The sequence below is a fragment of the Alosa pseudoharengus genome, unplaced genomic scaffold (genome assembly GCF_046254945.1).
Source record: "Alosa pseudoharengus isolate Yale_2024_CS ecotype anadromous, Long Island Sound unplaced genomic scaffold, YU_APseudo_1.1 YU_APseudo_1.1_scf_22, whole genome shotgun sequence".
Lineage (NCBI taxonomy): Eukaryota > Metazoa > Chordata > Actinopteri > Clupeiformes > Clupeidae > Alosa > Alosa pseudoharengus.
Window position 1 is genome coordinate 23,746,974 of NW_027468680.1, and position 25,454 is coordinate 23,772,427.

General features: G+C 39.7%; 1 protein-coding gene across 2 annotated transcripts in view; it reads right to left on the reverse strand.

Moving 5' to 3' along the window:
* The window catches only part of ttll5 (tubulin tyrosine ligase-like family, member 5), a 38,943-nt gene extending 24,670 nt beyond the window's left edge, over nt 1-14,273 (reverse strand). For both annotated transcript variants that reach the window (XM_076299402.1, XM_076299401.1), the window contains exons 1-9: nt 14,173-14,273; nt 11,860-11,997; nt 11,326-11,432; nt 11,157-11,239; nt 7,361-7,467; nt 6,649-6,779; nt 5,253-5,335; nt 4,915-4,984; nt 3,751-3,835 (exon numbers count right to left, since the gene is read on the reverse strand). In XM_076299402.1, coding sequence (XP_076155517.1) covers nt 3,751-3,835; nt 4,915-4,984; nt 5,253-5,335; nt 6,649-6,779; nt 7,361-7,467; nt 11,157-11,239; nt 11,326-11,432; nt 11,860-11,912 — 719 coding nt within the window. In that variant the 5' untranslated portion in view covers nt 11,913-11,997; nt 14,173-14,273. The remainder of the gene's footprint in view (nt 1-3,750; nt 3,836-4,914; nt 4,985-5,252; nt 5,336-6,648; nt 6,780-7,360; nt 7,468-11,156; nt 11,240-11,325; nt 11,433-11,859; nt 11,998-14,172) is intronic.
* Nucleotides 14,274-25,454: the final 11,181 nt, after the last annotated feature.

The window sequence follows — 25,454 nt, forward strand, 5'->3', positions numbered from 1 at the left end:
ATTTTTTAGATGGAAGAGTATCATCCACTCCACTTATTCTGGATTAAAAACAGAATTTTGACTTAGGCCAAACAACAAGGCCCAAGAAATGCAGGCCCACAAATTTACATGTATTTGTTATTTACAGAGCCAGTGGACATTGCATAACTATTATGTTTAGATAAATAGACATTTATTAATCCTTTCAGAAATTCATCTTGTACCATACAGCTCATCAGATAGACAGACAACAGACCACAGACAACAGGACCACTAAACCCTCCCACAACCCCACACAACAACAATACACAACACCAAGCATCTCTACATTATAAAGTTATTGTTAGTACCTGTAGGCTATCAATAGTAAGGTGCAATATCATCAGTGACATTTTAATATTATACCAAAGTGCAGTATTATCTCACAGAAAGGTTTAAGTTATTTTCCTTAACTTATACAGCAGTGTAAGGCTGGTAGGAATAAATGATTTGCGAGCCCGGTTGGTTTGTAAGGATGCCACTGTTTGCATTCTTCTACCCTTGTACAACTACAGGTCTATTTCAAACTTCCCCAAGGTTATTGAGACAGTCGTCTTTAACCAAATCAGTAACTACTGAAATATAAATGGCTCTTATGACAACCTCCGTCAGGGTTTCATGGACATCATAGTACTGAAAATGCTCTTGTAAAGGTATTAAATGACATTCACCTGAATACAGACTCATCTAAAAAAGATGGTCCTAGTATTGTTAGATCTTAGTGCGGTTGATCATAAAATACTACTTGACAGGTCGGAGAACTGTGCTGGACTCTGAGGAAATGTCCTTAGATGGTTCAAGTCCTACCTAGAAGACAGGGATTACTTTGTTTCTATCGGCACTTATGTATCAGAGAAAACCACCATGTCATATGGAGGAATGGATTCTTGGGCCCCTTTTGTTTAACTTGCACATGCTGCCTCTTGGCCAAATATTTCAAGTGTACAATGTGGCTTATCATAGCTGTGCAGATGATATCCAGATCTATCAGAAAACTTCGGTCCCAATAAGTCATTGTGTCTGTGTCTTGAAAAAGTAAATAACTGGATGCAACGAAAATTTCCTTCAACCTAATTAAGACAAGACTGAAATAGTTCTGATTGGGAACAAAGATAGAAGGTTGAAACTCAGCCCCTAATTGGAATTTAGGGCAATTCAGACTGTCAAATCACTTAATGTCACTGTGATCACATTAAAACCATTATTAAATCAGCATTTGTGCATTTCTGTGTAGATTAGGTCTACATGTTTTTAATAATGTTTTGTTACTGGTAGAAATATATTTTGGATGGGAATTTTTTTGTGTTTACCATTGGCAGACAAACCAAAAAGCTACTACGGAGCCCGGAAGGTGCCATTGCAAGATATTTCTGTATTTCGAGAAAATGTGCGTTCATTTTAGTAAATTGTGCGCTCATTTTGCTAAATTGTGGTCTCATTTTACTAGATTGTGTGCACAATTTAGTATATTGTGTGCTCGTTTTACTATATAATGCTCTCATTTTACTAAATTGTGGTCTCATTTTATTACATTGTGCGCTCAATTTAGTAAATTGTGCGCAAATTCTACTATGGTGCGCACGTTAGGGATGTAACGATTACCGGTATAATGATAAACCGTGATAAAAATGTTGACGATAACAATTACCGTTTTTTTTTTTAAATATCATAATTATCACGGTTGATTACCACGGTGTTGAAACCGTGTGTTTAATCCTTCCCAGCTTCATCCGAGCCTGCTTTTGACATACAGTAGGCCTGGTACAATGAAGCAAAATTGGTACCCTACTGATTCTGTTGTCTAATTGATGGTTTTAACTGCTATTTGGATTAGGCTACAACTGATTTTAAAAGGCGGAACATTTTCTCCGCAAAACTTGCACTGTATCATTTAGCCACTCTGCATCTTTTTATGTTCACGTCCACATTAAATCCATTCCACTCACGTTATCAGAAGAACACAGTAGCCTAAAGTTTTATTTCGAACACTTAATTTGGTCTCACTCAGGGTAGGAATTTCACTACGGCCACGTCATTGCCCCTTGCGTTGGCCGTGATGTCCCTTTGAAAATCAGAGGTTTACAGGCCACGGTGGCCTTGGTGCCCTTCTTTCAATATTCTGCTTTGCGTCCTACTAATAGCGATTTTTATTTAGCCTATGGCCTGTCAAAATATTCACAGCGCAAATTAATTTAGTCTTTTACGCAGTGGAGAAAGAAAGTGCGTCTAAATTCACCCATTCTTCTCAGTTGAACTACTCGCGAAGTAGCCTACTCATCACACAGACATCACAAGTATCCTATCACACGAAAGAGCTTTTTCTCAGCTTTTAAACGATGTTAGCAGCAAATTGCTGTGGTGAACGGTTCGCGAGAAAAGTAAATAATATAATTCAATTTAATCATAAATTCTACTGAAGGTTTTGCGTCCATCTCCCTACCCATTCCTCTCGGTGCAATACTTCACGAACCTTTCGTTTAACACACGACAAACCATATATCAGAATAAACAGCAGACCTTACCGAACACAAAGGTGTAAAGCAGTCCCCTGTACAGTTAGCCGTTCCAGAGCTATCCAGTTTTGAATTTGCAGTAAATTTCGACATGCATGGATGTCTCCAAATTTGGGCTTTAAGTTTTACAATGTGTTTAAATTGTTCCACATTATTTCATAACGGGCCAAATACAAAATAAATGTTACAAATATCGCCTAGATATCGGTAAATCAGAGGACAGCTGACTAAGAGTTTGTGAAAGTAGATCACAAAATGCTAAGCATGCATCTAGGCTATTTGAGTTTCTTAAAGCTGAACTGTGCTTAAATTGTTCAATACATGATTTCATAACAGGCCAAATATAAAATAAATGTTAAATATAGCCTAGATATCTGTAAATATTAGATGATCAGATAATTTGCAGTTCTATGTAATATGTCATGTTTCATGTTTTTGTTATGTTTCATACAGTGATGCAGGTCTACTGCAGTGAATAGGCTACAACTTTGATCATTTTTATAGCCTACTACTGTATAGTTAACTTTGGCCTTGGTGCCCTAACATGTGGCCTTTGTGCCCTCCACCAAATATGCCCAACTGAAGGCCAAGTGGCCTTGCCTCCAGAATGGTGAAATTCCAAGCCTGGTCTCACTCATTGGATCCAAATAACAGTAATAGCAACCTCCAAGTAATGTTAGGGTAAGTGAAGCTATAAGCACATAGCCAATTAAACATGAACGGGACACTTTTTGAAACTATTTCAGCTTGTGTAGGCCTATCAGTGCTTTCTGAACATATTGAACACACTTTTTAAAATACCGTGATAATACCGAAAACCGTGATAATTTTGGTCACTATAACCGTGAGGTTAAATTTTCATACCGTTACATCCCTAGCGCACGTTTTACTAAATTTTACGCTCATTTTACAAAAATTTAAATGAGAGCACAAATTAGTAAAATGAGAACACTATTTAGTAAATTGTGCATACAATTTAGTAAATTGTGGTCACAATTTAGTAAAATGTGTGCACCCTCTACTAAATTGAGAGCACAATTTGCTAAAATGTACACACTATATAGTAAAACATGCGCCCGATTTAGTAAAATGAGCACACAATTTAGTAAATTGAGCACACGTTTTCAAAAACTCCCAAAAACTGACCCCTCCAGGGTTCCGTAAGCTACTTTTACACCCAGAAAGTCTTCTGTAGACACACAAAAAAAGTGGAAGTTACCTGGCAAGTCCTTCTTCATAGAGATAGATGATGACGGGGTCATAGGAAGTGACTAGTACATACAGTCGCACATCAAACTTGAAGTCTACATAAGATAGACCAACAAAAATCATTAGCACTGATATGACACTCGATACTGACATCACCAAAACATCATTTTTCATACCCATTCATAGTCAACTTTACCAGGGTAGCAAATACATGTGGACGGCGCTGCATTTTGGTTTCTACTTCATGAATTACACTGAGAAAAAATAGTTCTTCACACAATACAACTTTAAGGTTTAAGGTTTTGCGTAGAAATACATTTACTTTTTGACTCAAATCCATCAAAACATTAGGAGGTCCTATTCAATTCAATGGAACTTTCTGCCACATTCTGAAGAGCTAAAACTAAACCACACATCAGTGAGCAGATAAGAGAAATAAGACTAACATTCAGAAGGTCATACTGTTAAGTCCATCATACATTTGTAAAAAAAAACTGTTAAAATACATTTATTTATTTGTATCGGCTACGAACACAGGATTTATAATGTTCATTCACAATTTTTGGGTTGAACATGCACAGTGGTGTCATGTAAGCACCCTGTTCATGTTGCACAGCACTTGTCATGACATTTTGAGTGTGTTAGGAGGCACAAAGGTACAGTTTAGAACACGCCCCCATAAGGTAGCTTGTAAGCACTTTGGCTACTTTAGCCGCTAGCCGGCTAACTCGCATCAGACAGCACCGATTTTTTCATGTTTTTTTCTGACCGACAGTATTCCATGAACATGATCAACTGAGCTCCGTGTTAAAATTGGCCAGATTGAACTGAATATTCTGAGACATGTGCGATGATATGTGCGATGTTATGGGGCAGCCGTGGCCTACTGGTTAGCACTTCGGACCTGTAACCGGAGGGTTGCCGGTTCGAACCCTGACTAGTAGGCACGGCTGAAGTGCCCTTGAGCAAGGCACCTAACCCCTCACTCCCCGAGCGCCGCTGTTGATGCAGGCAGCTCACTGCACCGGGATTAGTGTGTGCTTCACCTCACTGTGTGTACACTGTGTGCTGTGTGTGTTTCAGTAATTCACGGATTAGGATAAATGCAGAGACCAAATTTCCCTCACGGGATCAAAAGAGTATATATACTTATACTTATGATCATCAAACTCACCATCAATGAGCAGTGGGTTGTTGATGTAACGGGAAACCAGAATGTTTTCGTCCAATGAGATCTGGCTGGGCTGTGAGGTTTACACCAAAGTATACAGTATATAATTACACAATATGTGATTATTTCAAAGAATATGCATGTAGCAGACAGCTATGCAAGAGAAAGTTGCACCACTTTCCTTAAATATGTTTTTTGTTATAATAACAAATAAGCAAAATAGCAGTCGCAACGATGCCATATACAGTATGTGTGGTGAAATGGCTGGGATAACATAAAGAGTTACATGCCATAAGTAAAGATAAGAACAAATGAGTAGCACCTGTGTTGGTCCGACTTACATTGCTAACCAAGTAAATTCCCCTCCCACGAGAGGAGGCTACTGGCTTGATAATCCAAGGTCCCTTGTCCTTAGAGAAGGAGTCTGCCATTTAAACAAGGAGAGGAAGATCAGATTAAAGGAACAAATAAAAACAGAAAAAGGCACCCCTCACCAGACAGTCAATAGTTTCTATGCTGAACGCAGACAACCACTCAAAATCCCACTGCAACCCTGAGGACAGTGCACTCCAGGAAACATTCACAGAGGTCCTGAAGACTCTGAAACAGGTAAATCCCCATAAGGCAGCGGGGACTGATGGAGTATCACAGAAGTACTGAAGGCCTGTGCTGAACAACTGGCGGGTGTATACACTGATATTTTTAACTTGTCTCACACAAGCAGTAGCCTCATGTCTATTAGTCCTCCATTATCATATCGGTCCCTAAGAAATTACTTCAGGCCAGTGGCGCTCACACCGGCTGCCATGAAGTGCTTGGAGAAACTGGTACTTACACACATTGCTAACTCTGTAGTCCCAGACACTGAAGACGGTGGACGATGCAGTGGGTGGCCATGGCTCTACACAGCATATGTAAACATCTAGACTGTGGCAGAACATATGTAAGGATGCTCTTCCTGGACTATAGTTCAGCTTTTAGCACCATCCGACATGGAAAGTTGATTGTGATGCTCACGAACCTTGGGGTCCCAACTCCCACCTGTAACTTGATTTTGGACAGGACGGGAGGCAGGGTTCTAATAGGTCTCTGCAGAGCTCTCAATCAGCACAGAAACACCACAGGGCAGCTGCCTCAGCCCCAAACTCTACCCTGTACACCCAATCATCACAGAACACCACAGGGCTGCTGCCTCTATACCCTGTACACCCAACCAGCACAGAACACCACAGGGCTGCTGCCTCTATACCCTGTACACCCAACCAGCACTGGAGCACCACAGGGCTGCTGCCTCAGCCCCAAACTCTCCTGTACACCCATGACAGTGTCTCCACCCAGGACAATAATGCAATCATCAAATATGCAGATGACTGTACCATCCTTGGCCTCAGGTGGGTGGGCACGAGTCAGGTTACAGGGAGCTGGTCAATAACATCCTTGTCTATGGGGAGGACAGTGACCTCATCCTCAACACAGACAAGACCAAGGAGATCATCATGGACTTCAGGAGGAGTTCACATACTGTATAACACATTTAGCTAATGCAGAATTACTGTGGCATAATAGATCAACACCAGCCACTGTTATCGGTAAATGTTACATTATTTGCCAGTAGGTCAACATTAGGTCGATATCAATGATATATCGGTTCATTCCTAATAGAAACCTTGAGAGCTGCTGTAATAATGAAATTAAACTGTGGACAATAGCGTTCTATAGAACTTGGAAGGAACTCACTGCAGAACTCCTGGTACTCTGATGGGAGCATGAAAGTCTGTGGAATAAAGTGGAAGTTGTTGTATCCATGTGCTTGCTGCATACGGTGAATGTTTTTGTATAGCCGGTCCTTTCGCGTCAACTCATACGACCTACACAAGAAAAGATCATATAAAATTCAAGAAGCCCATGAGTTTTGGCAAGAGTTTGGAGCAGGCTTGGAATTTCATATTTTAGGGGTAAGGCAACTTGGCCTTCAGTTGGGTATATTTGGCCTGGGGCACCAAGGCCACACGTCAGGGCACCAAGGTCAAAGTTAACTATACAGAACTATACAGAACCGTTTTGTGGCTTCCGCTGACAAAATAAACAGTTTGCCACACAGATAGAACTTGACAGTTTCAGGTGTTCCGTGGCAACGTCTTACTAGCTGACTTTCACTTTCAATGAAATTCCATTGCAATAAGCAAACGGACTTCTTGCGGAATGATATGAAAGACGTGAATCAAAAGCACAAAACTCGTTGCCATTGACAGCGGTCATTATATACTTTGCAGCGGTAATTATATAGATTTAACAGACCTCCGAATGTTGTGAAGGCCCATTCATGTGAATGGAACTTTCTGCAGCACTCTAAAGAGCTGTGTAATAAGTCTAATAATGAGGGCCGTGAGAGATGGTAACATGAAAAAGGCCAATGGGGATAAGTTGTAGCCTAACACTTCTAACACACCTTGGAAAATGGTTGACCTTCTGAAAGGCCTGGAGACCACGGAGCAGGTAAGGCTTCAGATGAGAGCCTGTCCACATGAGGTTGAAGTCATTACTGTTGGGATGGACCTGTGGCAACACACCAAAATGTATGCATGTGATATAGATGCATGGTGTCAATAACAACATTGTTAAACCTTGAATCCATTAACACAAACATTAACATACAGTTATGTTTTGGGGTGCGAATCCTTTCCACTTGGTCAAGATGGAGAACATTTTGAGAGGATGGATAGCAACAACTGAGGGAATTATAGGGCCTGGAAATGTGCGCTGTGCTTGATAGATAGATAGATACTTTATTGATCCCCAAGGGGAAATTCAAGAATTGCAAGAATCGTGTTTGCAGTATTTCTCTTGTTGGACAGGTAATTGTTTTGATGTTTGGTGAAACTTGTTCTGGACCTATGCTGTCAACTTAGCTCTAGCTTTATAAGTTAACATTATGTGTGTAGCTAACTTCTGTATTATTCCACTGATTACATTTGCTACAATGTGTAAACTAGAATATGTATCCCTGTTTTCATCTTGTAACCCAATTCATTTGTTTATCTGTGTGCTCAGGGGAGTCATATGAAGGCATTTTTCTTATATTAGTCTATACTGGCTTTGAATGGGATGCTTTACTAATAGGGTGAATGTAGCTTGTTTGGAAGTTCTGCCACACTCGATCCTGCAGGCTCTTCATGCGTTCAGGTACCTTGGGAGAGTGGCTATGGAGGATAGCCTAGGGCTGGGCGATATATCGGTATTACGACTACGACCGATATATTTTTGAAAACGATATGTAATTGAGACAATATCGTAATACCGGTATTTTGTCAAATAATGGGCCATTTTATCAAAACCACTTGCTCTTCTGTGTTCAGACCATTCAGATAGCCGCAGCTCTGCTCAACTGCACCCCTGCGTGTGCACGTTCTCCCTCACAGCACTACAAACTTTCAAACATGATGGACACTGAGCAGTGATGCCAGTAACGCGTTACTTAGCGTTAGTCTATTTTGACCACTTTTTTCGGTAACGAGTAATCTAACGCGCTACTATTTACAAACCAGTAATCAGATTAAAGTTACTTATCTAAGTTACTGTGCGTTACTATTTTTGTAATTTTCCTTAGTAAAAACATATATTCTTTTCTTTCTTCTTATCTTGGGGATTAATGTCATGTAGGCTATGCTCACGTTTTCAGCATGAGCACAATTCACGTGTAAAACCACGCAGCGACACAAACGTAAACAACAATGGAGGGAGAGAGAGATGCACATTTCATCAGTCATTACTTTGAGTTTGTGTCAGCTAAACATGACAACATTAAGGTACATTGCACATTCTAGCTAGACATCCCAAGTCTCCCGAAGTTTTGGGAGTCTCCCACATATTGATAGCGGCTTCCTGACGCCCGCAAATTACATAAAATCTCCCGGAACCTAGAGCGAACAAGATCACGCAAGCCAGACCGGATTCAAATCGCGTGTGCATATGAGTTTAACGCGCACACAACGGAGAGGGAGAGAGAGAGAGGAGTGGTGCGTTTGTGCCTGAAGCGCATCCAAGACAGAGAGCATCCTGGTCTGTTTTGCTAAATCAACCATTCAGTTTTCAGTGTAAGTGTGCTTATATCTCTTTTCTCCCAAACTTAATTAATCAGTTCATTCAGTGTATCTAGGAACAGGAGCGTCATGGCAGCGTCAGTGCCCCTCAAAAAGGACGATTTAAGACCCATTTCACATCAGACTACACAAAAGTGTACCCAATTGTCTCATAAGATTAAAACATAATGATAGTCTTGCACACTGCACTGTTTGTAACAGCGACTTTAGCATTTCTCACGGCGGGTTAAATGACTGAAAAATACTTGTTGAGGTGAGTTTAACAAGTGTAATTTCATTTGCATATTACTCAGGCCTATTCAAGATGGCTAGTTGCCAAGGCTACATGAAAAAAAAAATCAACATATTTTACTATAACATCAATTTCTATCAATAGGCCTTCCTTATTTGGTGTACTTAGACATTATTGAACAAACATCTGAATTTCAGTATCTAAGTAGGTTAGGTTGGTATGTCTGCTATACATTGCTGACATTACTGTTAAAATGCACTTCCTGTATAGTGAGTATTGGCAAAACCGGTTATCATTTTTATGTTGAGGTGGTGGGGGTGTTGTCGGCAGCTGCTGAAAGTAACTAATAAAGTAACTTGTAATCTAACTTAGTTACTTTTAAAATCAAGTAATCAGTAAAGTAACTAAGTTACTTTTTAAAGGAGTAATCAGTAATCAGTAATCAGATTACTTTTTCAAGGTAACTGACACGGAGTCAGATTTTGTTTACCTTGATCAGAGGTTGGTGCTGATGCCTATTCCGTCGGCACAACCGCCAAGCGGTTTTGGACACGCAGATTTAAGTTACAACACTGTTTACAGCTCTTCGACTCACGGTAAAATGTAATTTTTGGTACATACCGTAGCCTAGCTAATTTAAATACACTGATGAATGCTTGCGTTTAGCGATATACAGTAGCAGATCTAAAGTCCTCAGGGAGACAACCTACAAGCTGATTTTATTAAGAGGATGTGCGCGCGGGGACTCGCGAGCAGTTAGGGGCATCATTTTTTATGATTCCTGAAACCCCATTCAATCGTGATTTTTCTTACGAACCGGAACATGCAAAAATGAACGCATACAAAACGACGGTAGCGTCTATCACACTCTTGATGAGTGACTCAGTTATGTTGTTTAAGTAGCCTAATTGTTTAAAACAATTTTTGTTGTTGATAGCAACATGTCTAGGCCATCATAGGCTACATTTGCTTGTCATCTAGGCCCTATCAAACCCTTACGGGTAAAAAAGGTTTTTCAATATTTTTGTGCCCAAAATATTGCATTGTGCAGTACAATGTAGGCTTGCGTTGTCAGTCAGGGTCAACTTTTGGTCTTTTGTTATTTGCACAGCTTTATCAGAGCAACTGTAGCCTATGCCTATTGTAGGCCTATGTTATTGTTTACACAGCTGTGTTACAGCAGTCTGAAATCATTCTAATTAAAGCTGGTTGAGTGAATACGAAACACTTAGCTCTTTCTGTTTAAAATATCGATATATATCGTATATCGCCAATCAGCTCCAAAATATATTGGGATATCAGTTTTGGTCCATATCGCCCAGCCCTACTCCTTGTGCAGTTAAATATTTACAAACAGGTATGTGCTGTGTAGCCTACTTTTTTCTTATTTGCACAGCTCTATCTGTATGCCAATTGGTTTATTATATTGGCTTTTAACGGTAGCCTATGTTTTGTGTTACCTTTATTGTAAAGCTGTAGGCCTGTGTTGCCAATCAGGGTCGACCGAATATTGTTATTTGCACATCCCTTAGAGCAACTGTATGCCTATTGGTATATGTTATTGTTTACACCTTTTTGCACAGCTCTGTTAGAGCAGTCTGAAATGAATATAATTAAAACCGGCTGTGTTGTCATAATTGTTGTGTTGAGTGAATATATGAAGCACTTCGCTCTTTCTGTTTGAAATATCAATATCGTATCGATATCGTATATCGCCAATCAGCCCCAAAATATCGGGATATCAGTTTTGGTCCATATCGCCCAGCCCTAGGATAGCCAGAGGGCAGGGGTGGGATTTCTTCAGCTGTACACTTTCAAAATCAATCTATTATCTGTGTTACCCAGCATCTCTGACTATACCCGACTCAGTATCAAACCTGAGGTTACAGTTCATTCTAAAGAGGGCATTTTACCTCATGGAATCCATGGTTGGTGAGTATTCCACGCACCAGTCGACTTTCTGTACGTACAATCTTGAAGGCCAAGTTAAACCGCTCTGCAAGTGAACAATGAGACTTATATTTGACAGGATAGTCACTAGAATGTGCATGAAGAGAACAAGAAGAAAATGGGATACATTACCACCAATACTACGGAGGCTGCCATTTTTGATCACAAGGGCCTCAGCATAGAACAACAGAACTGGAGTCTTCCTACTGATTCCACTCCAAGAAATGCAGAGATGGTCCCTGATGAGCATAGCAGAAAGGAGGTCCAATGGCATGGTCAGGTGTAATTTCAAAATTCAGTCACATATTATACCAGGGTCAACAGACAAGGGCACCTTCATCTCTGAACGTTCATAAATAGTCACAAAACTTACTGTAAATGTTTTTATAGTGCATTTAGTAGATTCTTCTTCTTTTTTTTTTTTTTTTAAATATGCAACTCAGCAAAACAGTTAATTTCACTTGTGGCACACAACATATAATCAAAGGATATGATGGGCCGTTTCTGAGTCAAGTCATAGGTTTTGTTGCATTTAACCACAAAACATATCAATTATTTTACTCAAACAGTATTGATGTTGCTATTGATGTAAGTTGCAATGTCTATCATAATTGTTTTAGCACACAGGCCTAACCAATTAGTAAAGGGAGTGCTCATATAGCTTACTGTAGATCATCTTCCAATGAGGACTCCTCTGTATCCCAGGTCACTGCCAGCATTTTCTTCACAAAGCAATCAGGTCTTTGTTGTTGTGTGTCTAAAGCCGAGAACTTGTAGCCTACATTTCTTGGTATCCAGTGTTCACTGAAACAATCAGAAACAATAAACGTCAGTGGTGGGAAGCAACACATATGTAGTCCTCACATAGATCCTAGTCAGATCACAAAAAAATAAATGATCATACTACACAATAATAGTGACACAATAATAATCTATGTTCATGTTAATAACACATCTATTGTAAGTCATGGGGGCAATATTCCTATTCCAAATAAAAAACTCAAAGATGAGTTATTTCTGTTAAGGCAGAAAAATATGGTATATTGAAATTGTCGTTTTAGACCAATGTTGTAACAATTTATGTGTTTCCTTCTTAGTATTATTTACAACCTATAAATCACAGAAAGCAAGTAGACCTAGCCACAATTTGATAAGATATCTTCTAAAATATTATTAATTTGTGCATACCTGACCTAGTCTACTTGTCAGAGTGAAAAAGTAGTCTCTAAGTAGTCGATGATACAATAATTTAGGCCCAATGTGCCCGATACGCCTGCTAGACTCACAATCGACTTGCTGATGTTGGGCCTAGCCCAGTGTTTCTTAACTGGTCTGGCCTTGGGACCCTCAATTTCCCATTGTCATTAAGTCGCGACCCATTTTAGTGTTCAACCCAACTGATGCGGTGAACTAGGTTATGTGGTAAGATGCGTAAAGTGCCTGTACTTGTTTGAAACATGCTGATGTTAGGCAGATTTCGAAGTCCTCAACTCCAGCAATTCACTGCACACAACACACTGGGGTTATCCCTTTTTATCCTCATCATAAGTAAATCCATACTTCAAATATTCAGGGTTTTGCCATATTTACTACTAAAATGATGTCTAACATGACTTGTCACATAAACATTGTCTATGTCTATGTCAACGACTGGCATAAGAATAAAGTCTATCTTAGTAAAGGTCTGATTTTTTTTACCCAGAAACTCTTCGACCCACCCACAATGGTTTTGCGGCCCACCTTTGGGGTCCCGACCCACCAGTTAACAAACACTGGCCTAGCCTATATATTGGTGTGCATCCCTAGACAGGATCCTTTACAGACAGTCCTGCAAAGCAAATTATAACAGGTTCGTCTGGGTTCACCCAGGTCTTCACATTTGGGATCATGTCAAAATGAAATGTCTTACATAAGAATCAGTCAGTGGCATGAGCTAAAGGATATAGAGTTCACATTTCCTGGGCTGAAATGAAGTCCATGAACACCGTAAAAGATGCTGCATTTGCAAAAGATGGTGCATTTGCATTTAGGCTTATCATCATGGGCTTTGATTCAAGGCGGTAGAAAGCCATATCCCAGTGACCGGTAAGATCATGCAAATTGTACAATCAAACTGCACATCCATGTCTAAGTCCTTAGCAGTATTCAAACCAAACTGAGGCAAATATTACCAGAAAATGTCTAATAGGAATACTGCAATCTTGCTCAATGTGAGTTTATTGTGTTTACATCTGCTTCCGGAGAGGTCACGTGAGTAGGAGCATACTCTAATCTTCTAATAAATAACCTATGTGCAGGTTTTAGATTGGAGATAGATTCTCCCTAATGTGCGTGATGCAACCAGATTTCTAAATCGGTTAGGGTTGTAGGATCCTGTAACTTTGTGTGACCCCGGCTTAGGTTACCCAGTTGAGTTGACTTGACTTGGCATTTCAAAGCAGTGCAACGTCAACGTAACGTCAGTTTAGCTGTTATGAGTTAGATGTTATTGCACAGAACTTAGGAAAGACAAGGACAGGTAAAGAATAGCTTCTACCGTAGCAGGGAACTGTTAAGGGGATTCTTGAACGTTAATCCGGCTAACATTAAATTACCATTTATACGTTAATGTTAATTTGCCTGTTCGTGCAACGTTACGTTAACGTTACGTCACTTAACGTTAACTTAGTTAGTTGATACCAAGGTTGAAGGATGACATACTGATTATAATTTAGGGAATCTTTACCTGATAATAATTTGGAGGTTATAATATTAGCTGATGCAAGTTACCAAATAACAGGTAGCAGCAGTAGCCTAACGGAAACTAGTCAAATAACTTAGAAGCCGTCGCTACTCGCTAGCTAAGTTATCGATAACCTGCACCTGCGGCTATGCTAATAAACGTTCGCTAGCTAACGTCGGGGACTTTAATGTCCCCAAATGATGTAATCTACAAACAGCGTTAATGTTGAGTCATACAGAGGAATTTATTGTACCTACCGATTGTGTTACGTGCAGGTTAACTTGGGTGCATGTCTTGTTTAATGGACTCCCATAGTAGTATCCATAGCTATAACGTTAACCATCCCTGTTTAGGCAAATCCCTGACGTCACATATCCCTAGCGACTCAGCAGGGCTTTTACTCCGCCTCAAGACTGTAGGGTTTAGAAAAAAGGTGGCTAGCCTAGGCCTAACGAGTTTCGGTCAAAAGGTTTGCTTGAAAGCTAATTTCATCAGTCTGTGAGCCAGGTAGGCCTATCCTAAATTGTAGCCCATCAGTAGTCTACCTACCATTCAGAGTGGCTGGCTGATTCCAATTAAAGACTAATATGATTACACTTTTGCATAGCAGTTTATTCTGAGCCCCTCTCAAATAACATCTCATGTAGGCTATACATTCACATCAGAATCAGAAGTATTTTGGAGTTCAAAAAGACTAAATTCTTTAGGTGCTGGTGACAACATTAAAACATAGCCTATGTTTAATGCTGGCTATGTTTTAGCCTAGGCTAAAACATAGCCAGTAGGCCTAAAAGCATCTTAAAATGAATGTGTTGAAAATAACACAACTAGTTGTTTTTAACACATCTCTATGTCCAGATAGGGACAACACAATTTGTGTTGTTTCGAACACATTGCTTTTGTTATACTGCGCGTACCCTCTTACAACAAATGTGTTGAAAATAACTTGTGTTGTTTTTTAACACATCTCTAACTGTTTTCAGACATCTCTTCTGAACTACATGCGGATCTCCGAACGTGGTTGAACAGAACAGAATCTGTCTTCGTTCAGACATGAGCTCATTTACATAATGTCGAAATACTAGGAGGGGAGTAGTGTAAGAGCACGTTAAATCTGGAGTTCCAAATGTCGGTTATGTTGTTCAGATACAAGACCCAACCGCTTGATATCCACAGAACATGCAGACTTACACCTTGCTTTTGTTATGCTGTGTACACTCTTACAACAAATGTGTTGAAAATAACACAACTTGTGTTGTTTTTAAAGCAACACCAAAGAACTTTTCATCTGTCGCACGTACTATTTGTTTATCCAGCACCGGCTTTGCAAATAACAATGTCCACAGACAAGGTAGAATAAGTTGCATGATTTTATGAAAGTACGATGTATTGCGACATCAGATGCAAGTCAAATTTGTAGTTTCTCATGTCTCATTCCATCGAACTACAGATCCGCTACCCGATGCAGCAAACTTACATAGTGCGGTTATAGCCGATAGAGGGCCGCGAAGCGAATGCAGAAAGTGCCGTTCACCCTGTTACGAGTTGATGAACCACTGAAACGATTTTGGAAACATTATTTTAAGGTACAAAAAACTCTTTGGTGTTGCTTTAACACATCTTTATGTCCAGATAGAGACAACACAGTGTATTTTGTTTCTAACACATTTGTTTTCAGAGTGCAGTAGGCCTAGTTAAAGAGATGTTAAAACATGAAATAAATAAACTACACCAAACAAACTGAAAGTGTATGCTCTGACAACAGTAGCCTTCAGTTCCCTCCAGAATTATTGGCATCCCTGGTAAAGTTGACTAAAAACAGGTAGATCTTTGCCTGGATCTTGCCTCTTTTTATTACCCCCTATGGAACCTAAAAAAATCATCCCAGCATTCTATGTACAGTCTGGTGGGAAGGACAGTGAACCCAAGGTTTACTTATGAAAAATATAGACCCTATAACCAGCCAAAGATAGTATGATTTGCTATGGTCAGATATATTACAATTATTTGCTGTCTGCCTAAATAACCCCCCCATGGACTGCTATGCTATGGCCCTAAATCAGGATGAAGAAACCCATAAGGAATATTTTACATGGATGTTCTGTTTTCTAGCACAAGAGGGCAGTGTTTCCTTAGGTACTCTCAGAAAATTCATGGCAAAACACTGTGTGTACTGCAGTCATATTTGCAATTTCAACTGTCATGGCTCATTACCCCAGATGATTAAATACTTCACTGATAGTTCTACCAAACAGTTGGCTTCTGTGGCTTCTGAGTGATCCCAAGTAAGATTGACTTTTCACACCAAGAATGGCTTACCTTCTTTTTTGAAAGGCAATTCTCTTCATTAACAGTTGCCAATTCTTGTTCCTCTACATATCTGCTGTGACCTCAAACAATCTGTCTGAGACCCCTTTTGTCTTTCACTAATCAATGCCATCACTATGTTCCATATAAGATATAAGACAGAGAGGGTTAAAGCGGAGCTAGTAATCAAGGATCTTTGTAGAAGATGTTTGTTGAAGAAAGATGATGGGAAAAAGTGAAAGCTTTGCTTACTGAAATGCCTTACTGTAAATGTGCTTTTCCATTCTGTGTGTTTGGATGATGGGTCATTCCATGCCACAGTTCATCAAACTCCTACCACCTGCACCTCAGATTTGCCTAAAAAAATCAGGTGGAAGATATACATCCAAACGGAAAAGTATAACATTTCAGGTCTTTTGTCATTGGTTTTCTAAACAAACAAAAAAAACAAAAAAGTTTAACATAGAGTGCTGGATGCTTAAATCTCTTTAAGAAAATGTAATATGCAAGTTTACATTAACATGATGATGGTGAACATAATTCAGCCTCTTTCAATTGCTATTTGTTCAGGGTAGCTCCGATAGAAATCATTTGTGAGGAAAAAATTTTTCCGGACATTTGGCTTTTTCTCTAGAAAATTGGATCTACTGTTTTACAGATTTGCAAGAGGCGTGGGGATTTTAATAATATTATATTCTACTGATGGTGTACATATTTACTGTTTTAAGACTGCAAAGCGAGATGGCTTCTGGAATAAGTCCAAAGTCCTTGTGGAGGCACAATTTTAATATATTCGAAACACTTAATCAGATCAGAAATACACTAGCCTGGTTAGCACACAGACCTTCTTGTAATTGAGAGTGGGTATGGAAAAGTTCATTGACTTACAGTACGGCTTACAGCAGGGGCGTAACTAGCAGTGAAATTAAACTTAAATTGGTGCAACTTCTAGACTACCAAATTGTTTCAGAAGTGTAGCAATCTCGTAAACAAAGGTTTTAAATACAGTTGTTTACTGAATTCCAAACAAATACACTTCTATGCCGATTAGCGATTGTATTTGGGTGCCCATGTTTTGGGAACATTGAAAATGGGCTTCAATGGCCCCTTGGCCAGACGGACCTGCAGAGCAAATCCCAAATTTGCCAAAGGTTCCTATGCGTATTCCTAGGTTAGAAATACACAGTCTATTGAAACATTATAGAGGTAGGCTACTCTAAAGTTCCAAGCAGTGTGCTACTGAATTCTTCATGTCTGTCTTGACAATCAGTAAACGATCAAGAGCAGTTGTTTTCTCACAATGCTAATGTCTCATAGACATCTGATTTGTGTCATTCTCAGCTATCCCCATTCTTGGCTGAAAAATGAGACTGACAAGGTCTCTTGACTGCCCTTGGTGTGCGTCATGCATAACGCCGACTTTGTCTCCCTAATGCTTGTGTAAACCTAAGCGACAGACATGGTAAAACAAATGTTGTTAAAAAAAGTTGTTAAATTTCAGACTTCAGTGGTTCATCAATAAACGTACATTTGCAATTGACATAAAATGATCTATAAGATCTGCAAATCCTGGGATTTTCGGGCTGGGATTAGAGGCGAAGGACAAATGGAGATTGAGCACAAAGAGTGACATTGAACCAGGGGAAGGAGGGGTCTTTGCTTACTCCACTGGGTGTTCAGAATGTAGGATCAATGCAGTCTTTTACCATCTTCATATCCCCAACTTTACAAGACTCTCCCTCTCTCTCTCTCTCTCTCTCTCTTTCTCTCATCAACTCAGAATCTGACAGCGAACAAGATGAGTCAACATTGTGGAACTGATATCAGTCACACTCCATCTCAGTTCATCAAATTAAAGGAAAAAACTTCCCACCTGACCATCTCAGATTTGCCTACAAAATCAGGGGGGAGACAAACTTCTTAATAAAAAAGGTACGAAATGTCTTTACGCTTTACGGTCATTTTTCACACACTCACAAAATAAAGAATTTAAGGAGGGAATGTTTTAGGCCTTCTCATCATTATGTGTGACCATTTTGAAACTGCAATATCTAGAAGGCTGAGCCAGGTCCTTTAAATTTGGAAGCAGTACATTATACATTCAGAGGCCACTCTAAACAAATATCAGAAAAAATGTGAAGGCTCTGTATAATTATATAATCTATTTTCAAATATTAAACAACTCCGTCCACACCTGAATTCCAGCAGAGTGCCTGAAAATGTTAAGCTCTGGGAATACGACAGAAGTTAAATGATGATCAGCCTGCCTTCGATTTAAACAGGTCTTCAAATCTGCCAGTTGAAGGCCCCAGCTGGCGCAACTGGCTGGGGCACCTGCACCATACGCCGGCGACCCGGGTACGATTCCTGCCCCGTGGTCCTTTCTGGATCCCACCCCTGCTCTCTCTCCCATTCGCTTCCTGTCACTCTCCACTGTCCTGTCATTAAATACATAAAAAGCCCCAAAAAAATCTGCCAGTTGATTATCACAGACCCACCTGCACAAAGACTCTGTAGGCATTTTTGATAAACACTAGGTGGATAGGGTAAAAAAATAAGTTATAGATCACCATAAAACCTTTTACAGTTTTTCACTTACATTGAGACAGCATTTTTTTTGTATTATAACTTTCTGAAATGTATTGTTTACAAATGCAAATGATACATGATCTATTTAAAGGGAAACTTGGCAGGATTTCCCCCTCTGCTGGAAAAATTGTGCATTATGCTATTTCAAACTGTGGGAAAAGGTAACGATAAAGCACATGGATTTGTTTACAAGCTAGCGAACGGTTAGCATACGTTTGGCAGAACTATGTGGATGTTACAAGGTAAGAAACACCATTTAAAACGAGTCTTGTTTCTCACTTCTCTTTCCGGGATGGTAGTCAAAATGTTGCAAGGTTGGTTTTTCGCCTGGGGACGCTAGGCGCAGCAGGGAAAGTCACCATTTTCACCGGAACAGGTAATTTAACCATCTAAATGATTTCTAAACGGGTTTATTACGTTGAAATAGTTGCCAATGTTCCCCTTTAAATATGTGAAGAAGAGTCTTGTGTACAGTGGCGCATTGCATTCACATAATAATAAAAAATAATTCAGCTTATCTAGTAATTATGAGATAATTATCTCATAATTGCGAGATAGTAGGCTATCTCATAATTATGAGATAAGGATAGGATCTGTGCTGAGGATCTAAACAGCCTTTCAATAAAAGCAAGCACATATTTATTACATAGGCCTTCCTATTTTGAATGATTTCTTAGAGATTAACATGTCTGAGTGGCATAATAAAGCCTGTCAAATCGCCAACAACCCCAAGGGCAACAAATTGTTGCACGTTCACACAGTCCTAACCAGTAGGTGGAGGTAGCATCAAAGATTGTTAAAGGAACACGCCACCCAATGTCAGTAGTAATATATGTTCTTACCTTAACTTTCACGAGTTGAGTCATACCTCTCCCGTGTTGGTACGTGCACTCAAACGCTCTGGTGCGCGGCTGGACTGTGTTAGCATGTTGCTATGCTAGCGGGCTTTGACGGTAACTAAGCGTAGAAGTAATCAAAAACATCCACGTTTTCCCGACTTAAATACAGTTGCACGAGTAGTTGATAGAAATGCTACGGCCAAGCAACATGAAACTACAATGTGTGGCGCAATAGCACTTGGGAGTACTTTGACCTACTGTAGCGTAGTAGTATTGTTAACACCTAATTGTAGATATATCCACCACAGAGTTTAGAATCCATGCTGGATCGACCCTCAGCCTCTCCCTCCCCTCTGAGCGAGAGAGAGGCACATACACTAGAGATGCGCTGATGGGCTATTATTTCAACCATAACTGCATAGCAAAACTTATCATCCATCAGCCATCCATCAGCACCAAAGTTTTTTGACCAATTTTCAAAACCGCACCCGCCCACCATCCGCTGGTTGTTTTAATGTAGGCTATATGGGTGATGCAGCGCTGCTGACGTGAGGCTAGAAAGCCCTTGCCTGTTCTAGAAAGACTGATCTAATCCCAGATAGCAATTACTCATTGAATCTATGTTAAATCAACATTATTTTGTCAACGTTAAAATCATTGAGTCAACGTCGCACTTCAACATTGATCCTATAACATTTTGCACCCTCTATTAATATTGAAGCAATGTTGAAATTCCAACTACAGATCAACGGAATTTCAATGGTATTTCAATTCAAATTAATATTGAAACAATGTTGAAATTACAACCAAACTAAAGATCAATGCGATTTCAATGGTATTTCAATTGATATTAAACCTCAGTGAGTAAACCACTTTTAATCTGGAAAAATATTGGGAAATTCACATCCTGCTTTATATACAGCCAGGATAAATTTGACTAGGCCTAGTATGGCTGGTTTAGGTTACACAATCGTGCATAAATAACCATTGACAACTTATCAGTTTGAAAATCAAGTGCATTTATTAACTCTTCTTCATTTAGAAATTCACGTGTGTTGTGCTTCCCTGCCATCCATTCACCGTTCGCAGTCAGCCCTCCTCCACCATCCAGTAGCAGAGTGAAGTGGCACCTAACAGAAACAGAAGAAAAAGAGATAGACAGTGTTAGATAATATGTTCAACTGAAACTGAAGGCTACTTATAATTGAAACTTTAGAATAATCATAGAATATATATTCTATATGTTTGTTGAGTTTGCTGTCAAAATGCCAGGCTGAAGATAGTGTTAGAATAATTCAGTTTCGCAAGCTGGGTGAGCTCATTGAACATGCCGTGTTTGCTAGCAGCACCAGCCATTCGGGCAGCTCTGTTCGTCCGAACAATTTTGCTGCCCAATGAACGGTTAATGATAGCAGTCTAGTCAGATATGACTTCAAGTTAACTTATATCAGTATTGCTAAAGTTAGCCTATTAAACTCACAAAAATATGATCGATCACCAGGAGTTACATAAATGTTAGCTAAATCTCCACGTTAACCAGCAGCACATCTTCAGCCTATATTTTTGACAGTAGCCTAGAAGCTAACTACCGGTAGGCCTAGCACTACTTCATATTTTATTATCATGAGAATAATAAACTGTAACTTACTGACAACAAAGGTAGGACCTAATTATAAATCAGACTGCCGAGTAACGTTAACCTAACATTATGATGAACTGCCATAACGTAAGTTAGCCTAAACATTAATTTGACAACAGCAAGTAAATTTAGCTAGCCTAGCATTTGAATAAGTTTGTAAGTCAGACAGTACGATGTACATAGACTGTAAACATGACCGAATTTAATGTAGTCCACATTTACAATAAAACATTATCGTTTGATAAATAAATGCTTGCTTACCATTAAGTAGGAGTGAACTTGACAGAGCTGAACACCCCCGTTGGTCTGACTGAACTGTTGCTGAAAATGATCTCCTGGACAGTTCAAACGTCGTCGTGCGGTCAACTATAAATCCACTACTTTTCAATCACCACGTTAAGATTTCCCAGTCAACCACAAATCCATGACTTTTCAATATCTTTTAGTGAACTATGTATCAATGCTCTATCGATTATGGCAACATAAACTATAAACCAATGTTGTTTCGATATCTCTCTTATCGATATTCATGCACTGTCGGGTTTTTGTCAGGATTGTAATGCTGATTCAATGTCTATTTACCATTGAGATTTCAATCTCAACCAAAATGATGATTTGGATGGAAAATCAACATCATATCAATGTCACCTTGCTATCTGGGATGCAGAATATCAGCAGCAAACTCAGTCTCTGTCTCGCAAAACAGTCTCCAAATAAAACGCACATCGGCCTGTTGCCTATTCTGCCAGCTTGTGACAATATATCGTCCAAAATGCTTGATTGCATTGCATTCTCCACATTTTTAGCTAAATTTTCATGTACCACATCAGCATTTTTGTTCAGTGAATCTTTTGTAAATTGCTTTACAATAGCGTCGGGCCCTTGTCAGTAGCCTTCGGCTTGCCTCTTGCCACTATTCACTCCTTGTCTTCCGATGTCATTTCTGAGTCATCTACAGATGTTTACACACATTCACCTCCCTAAATAGAACCAACCTGACGTTGACTTCAACCTGTGTTATATCCTAGATGAGACTGCCTGGGTTATTTTGTTTCGATATTAGCCTATAAAACACATAATTGTAGCCTACCATTCTGGGAATAGGCATTGAAAAGAGAGACAGAGAGTGATATGACTCAGAAATGACATCGGGCGATGGCAGTGCGAGATGTTCAGAACGTAAGAGCTAAAACTTCTACAAACTCAATAACATCCACAGCGGAAAAAGAAGGTAAGAAAAATAGTCGGAAAACTTAGATGTGTAAGGCAAGCAAGCAAGTTTGGCGGTTGTTACTAAAAATGTGAACATGCACGTTGCACTGTTGTGCGGTGGACTTTCAGAATGAATGGAGTCGGAGTTTCTTTAATATCGAGGCGTCATATTTGTCCGATGGCCTGCTATAAAATGAATTGCGCTGTCTGTCTGAAAAAGACGCGCTCGTGTAGTCAAAATGAATGGGAGTCTTCAGAACAGGCTTGTCAGTCACCCTGACATAACAGTGTGTAAAGTAGCCTATAATGTGAATGACTTGTTATTTTATCCAGGATTTCTTTCTTTTTGCAAAAAATAAAGTACAATAGGCATTAATTAGTAGGCCAGGAGCATGTTGAAATTATGTGGCAAATTGCGTTTTTTATTACAATGATAAAATTGTAAAAGGACGTGACCGAAGCTGAGGCAAGCCAGGCAATAGGCTTATAGGCCCGACGGTAATTGTAAAGCAATTTACAAAAGATTCACTGAACAAAAATGCTGATGTGGTACATGAAAATTTAGCTAAAAATGTGGAGAATGCAATGCAATCAAGCATTTTGGACGATATATTGTCACAAGCTGGCAGAATAGGCAACAGGCCGATGTGCGTTTTATTTGGAGACTGTTTTGCGAGACAGAAACTGAGTTTGCTGCTGATATTCTGGGGATAGGCTACAACATAGCCAATGTACGACTTTAGCCTTTTAATATATTTGCTGCATTAGATCAGTCTTTCTAGAACAGGCAAGGGCTTTCTAGCCTCACGTCAGCAGCGCTGCATCACCCATATAGCCTACATTAAAACAACCAGCGGATGGTGGGCGGGTGCGGTTTTGAAAATTGGTCAAAAAACTTTGGTGCTGATGGATGGCTGATGGATGATAAGTTTTGCTATGTAGTTATGGTTGAAATAATAGCCCATCAGCGCATCTCTAGTGTGTGTGCCTCTCTCTTGCTCAGAGGGGAGGGAGAGGCTGAGGGTCGATCCAGCATGGATTCTAAACTCTGTGGTGGATAGGATCTACAATTAGGTGTTAACAATACTACTACGCTAGGTCGAAGTACTCCCAAGTGCTATTGCGCCACACATTGTAGTTCTCCGGTTTATTCGCTTGGAAAATCGCCACGTTTCATGTTGCGTGGCCGTAGCATTTCTATCAACTACTCGTGCAACTGTATTTAAGTCGGGAAAACATGGATGTTTTTGATTACTTCTACGCTTAGTTACCGTCAAAGCCCGCTAGCATAGCAACATGCTAACACAGTCCAGCCGCGCACCAGAGCGTTTGAGTGCACGTACCGACACAGGAGAGGTATGACTCAACTCGTGAAAGTTAAGGTAAGAACATATATTACTACTGACATTGGGTGGCGTGTTCCTTTAAGGCGCCTTAACAATCTTTGGTAGCATACTACCCAAGCGCATACCATCCACGTCATTGGCGTGCGTGTGACAAGCTAGATGGTAGGCCTATGCGCTGTGTACTTTGTGCAGCTACTTCGTTCAAGTGGCATTGATGAGTTAAACAGTCACGTTTTTTCCTATACGGTATTATATGAGAAAAACATTAGCATTTGAGTATTTTAACAGTCAGTTGTAAACAAAGAACTCTTCTTATGTAACCCTTTCGTAAATGGACTGAAGTTTGCTCTAAATATCTTCTTATATCGATTATGCTAACCTTTAGCATCTCTATGGGATTTCTCATATACATTAGCCATAAGCTAACGCATTCGTTTCTATTCTGTAACTGGAAATGCTAGAATACATGGTTGCTCTTAAACACACATTGAAGGAAATAACTGAGATGTACTCAGTTGGTCTGCTTAGTTTTACAGTGAATCCTAAGTAAAGGCTTTTGGTTCAGACTTTCTCTTGGGAAGCTGTTAGGCCTATATCTCAGTAGGCAGCTGGATAGACCATGTCAATGGCACACACGCAATTGGGGCAGAATTGGAAATGTGTCATCGTAGGCTATTATCTCGTAATTACGAGATAATTATCTCGTAATTATGAGAAAATATCTCGTAAGTATGAGATACTATCTCGTAATTACGAGATAATTATCTCATAATTACGAGATAACCTGATTTTTATTTTTTTATTATGTGAATGCAATGCGCCACCGTACTTGTGCTATTCCTACATATCAGTCTCCTGATTAGGGAAATGGTAAGTTCCTGGATGTTGAAATTAAGTGGCACACCCCGAGTACACTGGATTTGTTGTCAATGAAGATGTGTTTCTGAAAGCATTTTCATGTTTGTCCGTTTGATGTTTGGTGGCCATAACCCAAGGCCGTAGTCATGATGTCAACATTGGGGGGGACCAAATCTGTGGTGGGGTCTGAGGGACCCCCAAACAGAATTTCAATACATTTCCTACCATGCAAAACTATTATTAAAAATCACAAACAAGTCATTAGTTAGGTCAGTCAATTAGGTTATTCCAAACTTTTGACGGACATAGGCATGGCATGGATGGATTATGAACCCCTGGACACAGCCCCCCCCCCCCCCCCCCTTCTGGTGAGTTTTGTGAAAAGAGAAGGGTGGAGAAGAAGCAACTTCACTGGTCCATCCCTGGACCTGTGACTCCATCTGTGTTCAAAATGTATACTTTAAAAGAAATTACAAACTAGAGTATCTTATGATAACCTCTATATTACACAGAATGTGGTTCTTTATCTTATTACTTACACCTGAAGATTTTTTTAAACTAAGGCTTAGACTCATAGGTTTGGAGCCTAATAAGATTTTGTCTTTTAATTTAGATTTTATTATGCTGGCGGCTAATCACACAATTTTAACGTAGTTTGAAAGGGACAGGATTCAGGAATAGGCTACTAAGACAGGCCCCTCTTCTGTCTGACTCACCTCATGTTACCCCATTAAAGACTGCCTTCTGAC